This window comes from Uranotaenia lowii, chromosome 2, assembly GCF_029784155.1.
Source record: "Uranotaenia lowii strain MFRU-FL chromosome 2, ASM2978415v1, whole genome shotgun sequence".
NCBI lineage: Eukaryota > Metazoa > Arthropoda > Insecta > Diptera > Culicidae > Uranotaenia > Uranotaenia lowii.
This window is the reverse complement of record NC_073692.1, coordinates 373,005,111-373,021,386: the sequence shown is the minus strand read 5'-3', so window position 1 is coordinate 373,021,386 and position 16,276 is coordinate 373,005,111. Positions and strand designations below refer to the sequence as shown.

The 16,276-nt window shown below is 32.6% G+C and overlaps 1 protein-coding gene across 10 annotated transcripts in view; it reads left to right on the top strand.

Moving 5' to 3' along the window:
- LOC129749354 (probable phospholipid-transporting ATPase IA) overlaps positions 1 to 16,276 on the top strand; it is a 267,863-nt gene that overhangs the window by 11,722 nt on the left and 239,865 nt on the right. For all 10 annotated transcript variants that reach the window (XR_008738026.1, XM_055744303.1, XM_055744302.1 and 7 more), the window contains exon 2: positions 15,092 to 16,121. Coding sequence is in view for 9 of the 10 variants with exons in the window: in XM_055744303.1 (XP_055600278.1) it covers positions 15,392 to 16,121 (730 nt within the window). In the remaining variant the exon portion in view is untranslated. The remainder of the gene's footprint in view (positions 1 to 15,091; positions 16,122 to 16,276) is intronic.

The window sequence follows — 16,276 nt, the reverse complement described above, 5'->3', positions numbered from 1 at the left end:
ATTTTTGGTCGACAATTTTGAAATAAAAAGTCCGGATTTTGCCAGGTTTTTAGATAAAAAAAAATCTGGCAACCTTCATTAATTTTTATTATTTTTTGAAAATCATTTTTTTACAGTTGGAAATGACGAGTACATCAAGAAAAAAATGGAAAATCACATTTTCCATACATTAATTGTTGCAAATTTGCTACTTTTTGAAACGAAGGGTTAACCATGATTCTAAAGTCCAATTCTAGACTGTGATTCTGAGCTCTTATTTAGAATTTTGACTAACATCATTTGAATATTCTGTAATCCAGAAGAAACAAGATTGAAATCGGAGAAAACATTTCAGATGTTGGTCGAAGACCAAATTCTTAAACCATTTAGTATACGGAAACTTTATCTTTTTCCCAATCTAAATCTGGAATGTTTAATTTAAAATGTTCTTATCAATTTCAATCTCGTTTCTGTGGGAATTCAAAATGTTCAAAAAATGTTCAAATAATGTGTTCTTGAAGTAATAAAATTAGGCTTCATTGTCTTTGTAAATGAAATTTAATAACTTTGAAGAATGAAAGGTGTAGAAAATTATTGATATGATTTGTGAAAGAACTCTACATTTCATTCCAACGCAGTTTGTAGGTATCATTTTATTGAAACTTTGAAGTTTGTAATTCGGTTACTATATTTTTTCTCTCTCTAGATAATAGTTTTTCGGATATAGGAGTTCAAATTTTCCTTATTGTATTAATTTTTATAAATGCTTCAGCTCTCGAGTTTGGACATTCGTAATTCATCAACCTTAAGAAAAAGTGAAACAGAAATAAAAAAAAACAACAACAAAACCAACCTCGGAAAAAAGGCCCAGGCAGCAGTAGTTGATTAACGCTTTTGCAACACTCTCTTGCAGATGTACTAAACCGAACAGAACAGAACAACATTTGGCATGAATTATTCGCCCGTCTCACGCACCCTAATGATCTGCATACATCTTCAAGAAAGAATGAATGGGGAGAAAAAGTAACAGAATGAGAAACTTCTAATTATATTCAGTCACTTTTAACACGGCTGTTCCTTTACAATTTTTATACACAACAATGTTGTTAATGAGATTTTTTTTCCACAATGATGTCATTGTTTGAGAAACTTTTTCGTTTTGCAGAAACTTTCTGCAGATGAAATAAAAACGCAACAGCTCAGCTTGTTAATCAAAGCTCCTGGTTTCTGCTCGAAATCTAACAAGTTCATAATAATAATTCCAGCTGGCTCTCTCCTAGGCCTAGGCCAGGGTCAAAAGACACATGACTATAAACAAACATGCACAGCTCATACATAAAGTTAGAGCATAACCTCTCCAAACCTATTTGTAGTTATGTAGGTATGTAGTAGGTTTATGGAATCGGAAATTCGAAACGACGACAGAGGGCGGCCCCCAGGAAGTGCAATCTTTACGCCCCAGTCAGTCGGAATATGTAGGCCAAAATGTGGAGGCCCTTCTAGAATGGCCTCCATTCCGGTTCCATTGATCCCTTTCTCCCCCAACTTCTCTTTCCAACCCCTTTCGGGAACGTGTTTTGGCATAAGAGCCTTTTCCTGCATGGCAATTCGCTACAGTTTAATATTTAATTTTATTTTTTTCTAACAATTTTAAGATTTGAATAACTTAGACAATTAAACACAAGTTTGCTTGAACTCTTGAATAAAAAATTGTTTTCAGACTAAATTTTATAAATCAATTAAATCGAACTGTACTGTATCAAATGAAGGGAGGCTTATAAAAAAAATCCTTTGCCATGATTGCTGGCGAATATGAACTTGGTCCGTATTGCTGCAAAGTGAAAATTTAATTTGTTTAAGCACACAACTGGCCTCTGGCAATGGCAATGATGGCTTAAGGTAGAGAATCTATTCTGGAGGCCTAGGCAGGATGCGAAATTGTTTATGTCAGAAGAAGAGCTTTTGAGCGACACTCCCCCACCATACTGTATCACTTTTGGAACCTCATTCAGTGATCATCCACCACACAACCAATCCAAGAATGGAAGGAGTCAGCAGCAGGAAAAAAAAAGAATCCAAGGGTGAAATCATTTGCCGGAAATGCTTTGCTATGGATTTTTTTTCCAACTGCGGCTATGCCTCTAGTTCTATTTCTCGGTCGTAAAATCGTATGCTTCGGTACTGTACCTAGTTATTTGCAAGCTTTGACGATTGACTAGTAAAACTAGCGAAACGCAAAAACGAAACTTCCATGATTGGCGTTATTGACAAACTAGCTTGCTAATATTGAATAGAAAAAAAAATAACCTTTCTCACAATTAGATCTTAATAAATTGTTAGAAAGATGCAGACAAAATTTTAAATTACTCATCAATAAAGAGCATTCACATTTAGTCAAGAAGGAATTTTTTTAAAAGATATCCACCCTAGGGTGGCAGCCAAATGGGTCATGTTGAATTTCGCAAACCGACCATATACATTTTATCTATTAACCAAAAAAACTGACCTGTGCAAAATTTCAGCTCAATCGGACTTGATTTAGGGGTGCCACAGTGGTTCAAAATAAAAAAAAATGGGAAAAAATTAATAAAAAGCTATTTTGTTAAAGATTATAGGTGAAAAGTTGACAAAAATAATAAATATGAGTTTTTTTCAAAGTTTGCTATTTTTTCAATAATTGCTAAAACGGGGGTTGAGCTTTATACTGAAAAGTTGAATATTTTTCAATTAATTATGAATATTTCTGTTAAAATTAAGTATGGGCTTTAGGAGCCTGTAGGTTAGTTGGAAAAATATTAAAACTGATGTTATACGGTGAATTTGCATATGCATCTAAGCAAACAATGCTTGGTTTACTCTGTATAAATACTTAAAAATTTGCATTTTCAAACCAAACAGCGTTCCACTCAAAGGCATCGTATTCAAAATATAGCAAAAACTAGCAGCTGAATTTAAGATATGTTTTTATGAGGCTTTCACCTTTCCAACGGTGTATAATTTACCACGGCGATCGGCAGCGCAAGCTTTATTTTTGCTTCCGAAAAATAAATAGAGTAAATCGAAAATTTTCCGTCATCTAATTTTGGGTTTTCAACCATTTGAAACTTTATTAGTTCATGATATTGAGGAAGTTTTTTATCTTCAAACTGTGAATATGATTATAATACATCTCTTCGGTATAAACATTTATAAATCTTTAAAGATTTATATGGTTTTTTAAGTTGTTTTGTGTTGAGAATAAAACATCCTATTTTTATTCTTGTGTTAAGGGGGGGGTAGGGTCTAACGGGTATAAAAAAAACACCATTTTCACGATTTTTTTCTCGAGCTATCGTTCAAACAAATGTATTCAAATTTTTTGCATTATACAAAGCATTGTTAAAAGAACATTTAGTAATTTTTTCGTAGAAAAATATTGAAAAATGAGCCGGTGACGGAGCACTTTCGAGGATGCCTTTTAGAAAACAAGATTTGCGGTGGACACTGTATCTCAGCGCAGAATCATCTGAAGTCAAAAAATCAGAGCAAAATATTTTTAATAGATGTTTTTCTGGACCCCAACGTTTTTATTTAACTTAAATTTTTTTTTATAAAATTTCTGTGGCTGTTTGAAGTAAAAACTACGATTTTTCACGAAAAAATCCGCCATTTTTCACCTGTAAAATCTCCCCAAAGTAAAAAAATCAAAAAAAAAAAACGTTGGGGTCTGGTATTTTATATGTAGAAAATATGTTCCAAATTTGAAAAGAATCGGATAAGTAGTTTTCAAATGACGATGTCCACGGGCTTTAAAAATGTGCTTTCGAGAAAAACGCGTTTGAAGTTTCTGCTCTTGCTTTCTTGCAGTGTTAGATAGGAGGAGACAAAGGCCTATAATTTCTACAGTTTTTCTTCAATTGACTTGAAAATTTGACACAACATTCTTGAAATGTTTTACAATAAGAAAATAAAAAAATAAAAAAATCGATTTTTTGAAAGTGTTAGACCCTACCCCCCCCTTAAAGTTGTCGTTCATGTTTGTTTCAGAGAAGGTGTATAAAAGGTCCTAGAAAATCTCTTAATGCATCATAACGTTCCAAGAATATTGGAGATTCGATTTCAACATAAAAAATTTGGTTGTCGCTGACTTGAAAAATGGACTTTTTCCGGCTTTTTGGGGATTTGAACCACTGTGGGTGCCCCAAAGATTTTGAAATTTCGGATTTTTTCACCCTACAAAATCACCAAAGAATGAACCAAAGGAAATCTGAAAAATCATAATTTAAATTTTGACGTCAAATGACTTAAAAATGTATAAAACGTCGAAATCTAGTGTTATCTCAAAAACTTATTTTGTCAAAAATCGAATTTTGAATTTTAAAAATCACGTAAGTTTTAAAGGAAATCCGGAAAACTGAAATTTTAATTTTTATGACAAATGACTTCAAATCCATGAAACGTCGTGATCTCGTGTTATCTTGTAAAAATTCTGCGACTAAGTCGATTTTCTGAAAAACGGCCGATTTTCGCAGATTCAAAAAGTCGAATTTGGACCAAATTTTTTTTTTTCGAGATTACACCAGATCTCGACGTTTCATGCATTACTTAGTCATTCAGCATAAAATTTAAAATTTTTATTTCCCGTATTTTCTTTGGTCCTCCCTTACATAATTTTTAAATTTTTTCAAACTTTTTTTTTGAGCTAACACTACATTTTGACGTTTTATGCATTTTTAAGTCACTAGGCATCAAAGTTCAAAATTCAATTTTGCCGATTTCCCATGGTCCCCTCTTTGGTGATTTTGAGGGGTCAAAAAACCGAAACTTTGAGCTCTTTAAGGCACCTCTAAATCATGTTCGATTTAGCTGAAATTTTGCACAGGTGAGATTTTTTTGGACAATTTATATGGTTGATGGTTGGTTTTCTAAACACGATCGTGAATTTACAATTTCCTATTCATCCATTAACATCAAGGTTGCCGAAAAAAATCTAAGTTTGCGATAAAAAAAATCTTGAATTCTGCTATTGGAACCAAAAATTCTGTGACGGTTTTCTGTGACGCTTTTTTCATGAAGTTCATTAGGAAATCATGTGAAACATCAACAAACTGGAACTTTTAACAGTTTTAATAGGAAAAAAAATTATTTAAATTAACCTTGTTTTCATATTTGCATAAATTAAAGCAAGAAATAAAAATTTATACAAAATTATAACTAAGGAAATCTGTACAAAATTCAGAAAATCTGTGAAGTCTGTTAAAATTTTAAAAATTCTGTGACCTGTGGCAAAAATTTTGCTCGAAATTCCGTAATAATACAGTTTTCTGTGATTTCGGCAACCTTGATTAGCACCCTAATCTAATTAAGGTTTTTTTTAAATACAGTTTTCATTTAAAAAAAAATAGTTGTACCGTAAAGCTGGGTAACATTGATCACCCAGGTAATTTTGATTGATATGAAATTTTCCCTCATAATCATCAATGACTAAGTCTAAGGTTGAAATATCTCAAAACTTTTTTCTACGTTTAAAAACTTATTAGTTGAGTTTCAAATTGGGAAAAACATGGTTTGGTTTTTGAAAATTTCAAATGTGAGTAAAAATCTAATTTCAAAATCTTGAAATATCTATTTTTTCGAAGGCTCTCAAACAAACACCCATCAAATCAATGCGTTTAGAAGCTTCCTGATTGATTTATGTGTGTTTTTTCCCTAGTAAATGTATAGTTTTGGTGTAGTTTTTGTTGTATTTTAAGGTATATTTTTGATATTAAAAAAAATAGGGACATTTTCCAAGAGTAAGCCAGTCTAGGACAAAAGGCTAGAAACCATATGAAATGGTAAAGTTTGAAAAAAAAAAATATAAAGGGGAATCCTGCAAGGGCCTAGAGAATGAAGGCAAAATTTCGTTTTTTTGTAGTTAAAATTTTATAAGTAATGTTAGAAAATTGAGCCCCTTAATTTATGCAGCATCATTGTCCATCTTTTGATTTTAATTGTTGTTCGGCCTTATCACATTAAGGACCACGATGTTGTTTTTTTTTACCACGAAGAAATCTAAACAAAGAAACACCGAAATTCAACATTTTTAATCTCATAAATCAGTGGACCAAATTTTACAAATATAATATCTTTGAGTCACCGAAAGTGTTGTGTTCAAATTTGAAGAGTTGATAATTAACCTTCCAAAGCCGTTCGCAAAATATCTGTTTCGGGGAAATTTGAGGTGTAGTTTGATTTCGTTCTCCTGGCTTTAAATGTTAACCGATTTTGATGATATTCATTGTGTAGGTAATTTCTTCTTAACATTTCAAATTAAAGTCGATATGACCCATTCCAGCGTGACGTCACAACGTTTGCAAAACAGTTTTTTGGTATATTGTATGTAAGTTTTACAGGCCATATCGCACGTCGCACATTGTTAAAAATTGTACATTATAAGGTCAAAATTTAATTCTCTACAATTTGAAACCAAAAGTATTTATATAGAATAAATAGTTAACAAAATATAAGCAAAAGGAATCGTGACGTCACAACGCGCCTCTTTTCCCACTTTTCAGTTTTTTTTACAACGCCGCAATTTTCTGCTCTTCTATTTGATCAAATTTTATGAAAATTTCAGGAAAGTATCGATTCATTACAACCAACAAATCGCTGTTTTCGATTTTTTCAAATTTTGATTTCAATTTATTTTAGAGCGATTCAGTTTCGTGACGTCACGATTTTTTTAAAGCAGGGTTTTGCAAAGCGTTGTGACGTCACGAAATTTTATGGTTAGCTACATGCAGGGCCGTAGGAAGAACCGACTCATGGGGGGGGGTTTTGGTGACTAATTTTTACCTACGATTTTTTTATCTAAAAACACACGAAATAAAAAAAAAATTTAAACAAATTTAGTTTGTAACTATATGATTATTCATTTTAAAGTACTCATTAATACTTTTCGTATGAGATTGTAACTTAACAGAAGACACGAATGCCACAAGGATGGTAAAGTGTCATTAATAAAACCTTAAAAAGGACACTTTAGAAAAGTGGTTCTTAGCCTAAAGGGTGAGTTAAATTTGATTAATGAAACCTCTGGGAACAAAATATGAAATTTGCTGTCATCGATAGTTAAAAGTTTTGAATTTGTTTAAAAGTCTGTTAGATCAAAGTTATTTCATTTGAGCATAAAATAAGTTCTTTTTGGGGTAGCCTTCAATTTCTTTTAAAAACTTATTCTATACTCAAATCAAACAAGCCCAATCTTGTAAACTCTTTTGCAAATTCCAAGATTCTAACCTTTGATGAAAATAAACAAAATTTTACAAAAAAAAATAGTAAGAGATAAAAATTTTTCGAATCCAATTTGCTTGATACAAACTTGAACTAAATTTTTGATTTTAGTTTGAAATTTGACTTAAAATAGCTGCAATATTAAAAATGTTAAACAATACACCGAAAAAATAAAAAAATTGTGCAGATTTTTAGGTGAAGATCAGGTACATGTTTTTTTTTAAAAGGCAATATTCATCATAAAAAATCAATTCCATACTAAAAATCCTGTGGATAATTTTTTTAAATATAATTTGGGATATTTTGCATGAATCAAAACTTAGAAAATTAACTCAAATTTGTGATTTTCAGCTGAGTTGTGTGTACAAACTTATTCTGATTAAAAACTTTGAAATCTGGAAATTGAACTGAGAAGCAAATTTTTTAGTTTATGTTCTCTTGAATTCCTCAACAATTTTATGTTGATTGAAAAACTCATTCACAAGCTAAATCTTTTTTTTGAATTCTTAACCTTAATTCAAAAATTGAATTTTGAATCTGTTTACGAATATCTTTACGATTTCCGAAATATGTAAAAAAAAACAATTTCCGAATCTTAATTCCAAATCTGAATTTCATGAGCCAAATCCTAGAGCTCTCATTCATGATTCTATTATTTAAATTCTGTAGTGCTGGTTAAATCTTAATTCATTATTTCAATTATTTATTTTTAATGTGTTCTGTGAATCTGATTTAAAATGTGAATTTCGAATGATGAATCAAAATCTGGTTTTCAATTTTGGATCGCCACTTACAGGCTTTAAATGTTTAAATTTAGTGTTAACTAGAATAAAGTTTAAGAACTTCGAATTTGAATATAAAACAAATTATTAAAATATTGAAAATGCATTTAATTTTCGAAAAACATGATTCAAATTTGATATGAAATTCAAAACGGAATTCGAACAAGGATTTCAAAGCAGCTTTGCATTCTTAATTTTTTATGATTATTCGAACTGAAAATCAAGAATCCTTAACTTGTGTGGAGCTCGAACCACTAGAAAAACTAGCCGAGCCCCGGCCTTTTCCAATCACCTCTCTACCACTGGACACTATGACAACGACTGACTGCCCGAGCAAATTGAGAGAGTGATGGTAGCCCATACGATGACTTAGCATACGGACTACAGACTCGACTAGCTAGCATATTCGACATAGGGAAGTGCATGTAGCACCCAGTCTCCATTGGCCTTGAGACTCAGAATAAAACTATTTCGTAGGTTTACACTTGATACAAAATCAGAAATACGAAAATATGTAGAAATACAATTTTGGTTAAAGGAATATGGAACCAGAACCTCCAAAATAGGTTTAATTTTAAATTTATAATTCAGAACTGAATTTCTATGATAAGGTTGCCAACTTGCCTGGTTTTAAACGGATTGGCCCGGATATCTAACAAATTTTTTTGTAAAAGTTCGGTCCGACCCGGTTGCCCAGATTTCATTGGAAAAGCCCGAATTTTGCCTGAGTTTGTTCTCATTCTCATTCTTACATCAAACTTAAAAATAAACAAATTGTGTTGTAATTTGTTTTTTATTTATACGTCCAAATTTTTTACAGCAAGTTACAAAAAATGTTCATGAAAGGTTTTTTAAAGTTTTTTTTAATAGATTTTTGATGAGCAATTCCTAGGTTTTAACCAAAATCGACCGGTTTTACCAAATCGGTCGACATATATGAAATCAAATACTCGGATTTTGCCAGGTTTTTATGTAAAAAAAAGTCCGGATTTGTCCGGCCCGGATACGTGCTGAAAAAAATCTAACAACCTCTATGAACAAGTGAGAAAATTTTGAAAAACTGTAGCAGAATTTTGAACTTGAAATGGGTTTCTGACGTTTTGGTATTAGTTTTCAGTTCAGATAGTTACTCTTGAATATCTTTGCTCTATTATCATAATTTGATAATGAATTTAAAATTTTGAGTGTAGAGTAGAATAGCTCGCTTGCTTTTTTGGACCCTCATGGGGGGGGTTTCCTACGGCCATGGCTACATGAAATAAATCAAAGTATAATCTAAAAATGAACGCTTGATTTACTTAAAATGCTTAAAAACTTAATAAATAATGTTATTTGGTGATGAAATCGATCCATTTATTCCCAAAAATTAAAAGGAATTAAATCTCAAAGGCCCATATAAGCAATAAAGGGTGCAAAGAGCAGGTTTGCAACACTGCTCACATCAATTTTATTCGAAGTTTTTTTGTGCGATCATATGAATATTATTTAGGACAAAACGAAAACTAGGAAATATTTATTCGTAAAAGTGTTGAAATGTGATTCTGAATCTTTTTAATCTTTAATTGCGAAGGAAAGGAAAAATAAATGATAATTTCAAAGCCTTCGATCTTTTCAAAGATAGTTAATCGACACTGGAGTGCCTAAATCAGCCATCTAATAAAAATCTTATAAGTTGCAAGCTTAAATAGATCCTAGGCCTAACACAAAGTACAGTGCAAAATTTGGGGATTGGCCTACGGAAATAGAGGGCACAATGAGCCTAAAATTTGTATAGAATTATGAAAAATTGAGTTTGGAAAGACATTCAAACCAAGTTATGCACCAATTTCTGAAGTTCCTATCGGCTGATTTGTTTCAATTATAGTCATTCACAAAACTTTCATTATGACAACAAGTTTATCTCAAGATCCCATTTCGACAATGGTTTAGTTAAAAAGGTTTTTGAGTTTCAAAAATTAGCTTCTGATGGGTCAAATACAAAAAATACCTGAATGATCGTTAATCGATGCTAATTTTGAACGTTATAGCTGTTTTATGATCACTCTAATCGAAACGCGTTCCTCAGATGAAATATTGTCATAATCAAAGCTTTAAAATATTCAAATTAAAAGAAAAATTGGTTGATAAAGACCTAAATTATTGACGAAAAACGTTTTTTTTTTATCATGCCGAACAAAATCTACATAATTCCATACAAACTTCAGGTGCGTTGCGCAACCCCTTCCCTTAGAATAATCTGACCCAAATTTTGCATGAGACCTTGTGCCATTACACATTTGAATTTATTTAATTTTGTAATTCAGTTCAGAGTCTCTTTTGTGAGATTTTATGTGAACACGGGGTTCGATTTGGATTTTCTAGTGACATTCTTTGAGGTGGAAATTTCAATAAGGGCAGTTTTCAATCAAAATAATTTAATTACTTTATTAATTAATTTTCTATGAAAACCTTATGAATTTTTTAATTAAAAAAAGTTAATCTGTTAAGTTTACCATGTTCAAAGATTTTTTGAATCTCATTACATTTATTTCATGGAACTTATTTTGTTTGAACATAATGCCAGAAAGAAATAGAAGCTACTAGCGGTGTTTTTCATTCTAACATAGATATATGAAGAACTTTATCTATTGCAAGATTTTTATTCAAATCACAGATAACTAACTGTGCTTTATGATTCACAAATATTCTTTTACAAAATCGATGAGGATTTCATTTGTTTGATAGTTTGTTTATTCTTGAATCAAGCGTTTTTAAGCGCTGTTTTATATGTTTTATTAGAAATGTTCAAAAACAACTAAGTTAATGCAAAAAAAAATTAGATTCTTTGCAAACTTGATAATAGAATTCGTTTATTGAAGCACATTGTTGTGTTGAACTTGAATTGAAGAAATACTATCATAGTGTTGAAGTAAAAAGTCTTGAACGTTTTCGAAAAAAAAAAGTAAATAAATTTTCGTGACGTCACAACGCATTCTTTACCCGGGTGCAGCTCACAACCTGCTAAACCGATTTTCCATCTAAAAATTGCATTAAATTCCACTCAAAAAGTTTGAAGAGACCTCCAATTTTCGGCAATATGTGAAATTTCAGTAAATCATAAATTTAAAAACAGTAGAATTTTCGTGACGTCACAACGCTTAAAAATAGATACCTTTATCAACGATTCTAGAGCGTAAACTTGCAGTAACTGTTATTAATCTTATATCATGCTTAAAAGATGGCTTTTCTACCATCATTTTGCAGTAATTTTTTTTGACATAGCTAGATTTTTGACAAACTTATGTTATAAGTAAAGAATATTTGCAAAAATCAATTTTATTTCATACTAAAATTTCTAAATTTTTACGTTAACATACTAAATTCTAAAAAAAGGTAGCTGAAAATCTTTTAATGGAAAATGACACTCAAAAAATAACCTTTCTAACGCTATGTAATTTATTTTTTGATAATGAAAAATAAAAATCGGTTCTCCAGTTGAGGGGTGCTTGGAATGGGTCATATGTATTAGCAGGTTATCAGAAACTGGTTCAGAAAGTAAAAACAATTTTATTTTCAAAATACTCATAACTTCTGACAGCTTTTCTGTATAGAAGTGTTTCATTGATGTTTGAAATTGTTAAGAATCCATCTATCCGACAATGTATAGATATGTTGGGGTCCAATGAAAGTTTTGACCGTTATCTAAGATCTTCCAGTAGAAAAAAAATCTTACTTAAAAAAACGACAATTTTTTGTCGTTAATTTGATTAATATTTTCATAGAACATATTAGATCTGTCCAAATTCCCAGTTATTCTGGTGATAAAGAGGTTTGAAATGTGCGCTTCGGATCATATTGACCCGAACAGCTTTGGAGGGTTAATTTAATATCATTTGAGTTTGATAAACTAGCATTTGAAAATATTATGGAAGTGTTTTGTATTCTTAATGATCAAGAAAACTCGTTAAAACAGAGTTAAAACTCGTCAAAATAGAGACTCAGAGTTACCCCAAAGCATCAAATTCTAAACAAAGACGAAATCGATTTTTGAATCAAATTTAAAGTAGTCAAATAAATTTCTGCAATCATGTTTTACATTCATAGGAGTCCAGTACGGGTTTTGAAAATATGGAACATGCCACATTCCCCTTAATAGAAAACGTAGTCGAAAAATATTGAAAAAAAGTGATCAATCTTACCCCGGATTACGGTATTTCCTTTATTCAATCCCAGATTAATCGTTTCTGAATTTTCTAGAACGATTTTAAAATGTTTAAATATAAGGTGAGCCCTTGCAACCTGTTTGGTGGCTCCAGAGAGTGCGTACTAGGTACAATATATTTTTCTTATTAAATTACCTCCACTAGATGTATTGAAATCATTTTCTTGCTTTTCCATTTGGAAAATTGGAATTCAGAACTATTTTTTATTTCGATATGCCGGCAGGTTTTCTTTGATAAAAGCTACGGTTTAAATTTAACCGTAGCACATAGGAGTACGTAGAAGAAAAAGTTGGCCAAAAGTATTTTTTAGTTTTGAAATCAATAAAAAAGTTTATTTTGACTTATCAAACGTTTTTAAGATCATTTAAAATAATTTTTACCGTTTTCGTAATTTTTCATAATTTTCTATTAGAAATTTTCTAACATTTAGATGACATGATAGATAATCCAGGTTAAAAAAGTTGTAAAATTTAAAAAAAAAAACTAGATTTTTTTATATGTTTTTGAAAGTTAAATAACATTTGAAAATGTTCGAAAAAGAACATTAATTTTACTGAGCTTTGATTTAAAATAAACGAAGTCCTAGGTGACTTTTTTGTGGAAAAAATCTATCAATATTTTTAAACCTCAAACTTAAAAATATCAACAACGCGCGAGTTTGCGCGTGTTTTTTTTTTGCATATGATTATTGAAGTTATCAATTTTCTAATGGTATCAAACATTTTGCCGGGACTTGCTGGGAACATAAACAAAAACCCTAATTTGTAAAAAAAATCAACGTTCAAAACAAAAAATAAATAGAAGAATTTTCAAAGCTCTGCGTACTGTCTCTATAGTGCTCGAATTTTGTCTATTATACATAAAATAATTAAACATCCCTCCATAGAAGTTTTCATTTCAAATTTTCATTTTAAGTCACTTAAGAAAGTTTTAATCATTGAAATGACGTAGTCGCGCTGATTCAACGATTTGTAGAAATATTTTATCTCATAAAAATACTAAAGATTCGACAGCTGCACATTAACAATTTTTTTGTGCCGGATCCAGAAAAATCCAGGAAAGTGGGTGACAAAAAAACAGCTGGAAATAAACTTTATGGCCGAAATGCATGTTCTAAATCGTTTAAAGAGTCTTATATGATCTAACAGTGAGCTTAAATTCGAATAAAAGTGAAGATGATTCACTCCATGAAGTAAAGGAATGTGAGAGGTTTTATCAAGTGCAATCCGACAGTTTTGATAAGGGATGAGATAGAAAACATAAATTTTTCTGACTGGTTCTTCTAGCTGACTAAATAACAGGTAGCTTCAATTTCTACAAAATAAAAAGCTATTCACTGTAAAATTAACAAAATACAGTGCTCAAATCGTGCGCAAAATATTGGGACCGCCAGCGGGAAAATATTTTGAATAATTTCGTAACGGACACCAAGACGAACTTTTTGAAGGGAACCTGGCAGGTTTCCAAATTTGTTGATTTTGTGCCGAAGGAGGACAACTGACAAAATTTGTCATAAAATCGACCAAATTAAAATTTTATTAATTTTGAGGGTTAAGCTTCAGAGAACAGAAACCGTTAAATAGCCTAAAATAGCCTTGACTTGAAAAAGTGGATAGTTCATAGTATATGTACATTTTAGAAGGCGCACGTGGTGCCCAAAAATTAAAGTCGAAAAACTTCTTCATTGGATGCTATCTCGAAAATCACTTGACAGAAAGTCACAAAAATTTGCACATGTACACACTAAGCAGCTTTACTGAAAATTTTATCAGTTTCCATCCATGCATTCAAAGTTTATTCAACAAAACAAAGTGAAACATTTTTTTCGTAAACACTCCTGTGATGATCCTCCATTTCCTAAAAACACCTTCCACTACAAGACCGAAATTTTTCAATAGTTTTCTTCCGCGTGAGAAAAACCCGTTATTATTTTTTGACAACCGTCTTAAATCTGATTTATTTTTCCCCGCTTTCTGTGATGCGTACTAAAACATTCTTGTTATTAAAAGGTTTAGTGAAACAATTCAAGAATAACAAAAATTCCTCAAAATTCAGGTTCATCATTTAGAATCAAGACGATAAAAAAATATATCCTAAAAAGTCTAAGTGCCTTAACATTGATTATGAATCACTTAAATTATATTTAGACAAAAATTACAAAAATTATTAAAATTATAAAAGTTAAGTTACTTGAGAGAAAAAATTAAAACTAGAAAAAATACACAAATTAAACTAGCAATTTTTTTTAAATTTTTGTCACGATTTTTTAAATTTATATTTTTGTTCTATGATTTAATAATTTTACAACCCAAGAAATTAATAAAGAACCAAAGGAAGACCAAAATTATTGAGTTCAATTATTATCTATCAAAAACTGGAGTTCTGAAGAAAAGTTTCCTCAAATTTCATTGAACATTAAAAGTTTTGGAACCCAGCTTAAATTGGTGAAAGTTCAGCATCTGAAGAAAGTAAAACAACACTCAACGAAATCCTGAGCAGCTCAACCCAAATCCGCTGGATCGCAGCTAACGAGTGCAGCTTTAATTTCCAACCTTCGCAATTTCCATATTCTTGTGGACTTTTCCAAACATAACACCGTCCTCGTGCTTTTGCTGTTGCTGCTTGCTGCTGCTACCTACTTGTGGTGCTGCGTCAATCTTGGCTTACGAAAGTTTTTCTCTTTGAGCACCTTCATACCTAGGACTCGTAGGGTCCTCCTAGCTGTGTTTGTTTTGGGTCGACCTTTTTACACCGAAACCTCTGGGTTGTATGTAATCCACATCATCCCCCCATTCTATCCATCCATCCCCATTCACAGAGGCCGAAGGGAAGGTTCTGGTGAGGGTTTTCTTTCATACCTTCTTCATACTCTAGTACAGAGAAGTGATGATGTTGTCGTAAAAAAGAGCACAAACAGAGATTATCCTAATGCTGAATCGTTCACCATCGTCATCGTCGTCGAGTGATGGAGGAAAAGTCCAAAAAAACAAGAAAGAAAAACGCGACGACGAAGCTTGGATGTCATTGTTCCTTGGCTCCTCGGTGCAGAAGGTGATGATGATGTTATGAATGTGGTGGGAGTGTGAGTGAAGTTTTTCGTTCCCCATTCTTTGATATTCATTCGGAAAAGTGCCTCCCCACTGACTGACCAAGGTCAGGGAAAAATCGTACAAAATGAAGAAAAGCGCCAATAGTTTGTCCCCGATTTCACCGTTGCCAAATACTCCGCCGCCGATGAGGAACGCCTTCGAGGGGAAAGTGCCCTCATCGCCATCGTCGGCCGTGCCACCGCCCACGCCGCCAAATCTGGCCAACAGTCCCCCGGCTCCGGGATCAATGGCCTCCGTCATGCTGCCAAATTCCGGCTCCAGGCCAACGCTGAGCATCACGAGTAACAGCAATCGATGCAGCAGCCTGTTGGATGCCGACGATATTACCCCGATTACCTCGCCGCTGCCAAACATAATCTGTCCCCAGGAGATCTACACGATCTTCAACCGAGCCGGGTCCCAGGATCAGCAGAATCAGGATCAGAACCATGATCAATCGGATGGAATCTCCAGGACCGAATCGTCGGCTCGTCTAGCCGCAAACAATCACCGGAACTCGATTTACCTGACCAATAACAATAGTAACAGTAACAGTGGAAACAATATCGCCGGAAGTAGACATTCGCGATCCCGACGATCGTCGGAACTTTCGCAACATCAGCGAAACAGTAGCCTTGGTGGGGAGCAGCAGCAGCAACGGTCGACCAATGCTTCGGTTAAGTCGACGCACAGCTCGACGCAACGGAACCGGAAACGGAGCTCGACTCATATCGAGATGAACGTGAGCGGTGGCCACGAGAGGCCGCGCTGCTTGAAGTCTAGCTTTCTGAGACGGAAGTGTAAGGAGTATGCAGGTGAGGTTATTTTTTGCATTGTTGTCAGGTAACATTTTTTTTACAGGTGAATATATAATTGGGTCTTTTTCTGCGAGGCGAGTGAAGTGACTCAGAGTCTCATTAGTAATCACACATTTTTGGCAATAGTTCTCAGCTCAGTTGTGGGATATAGA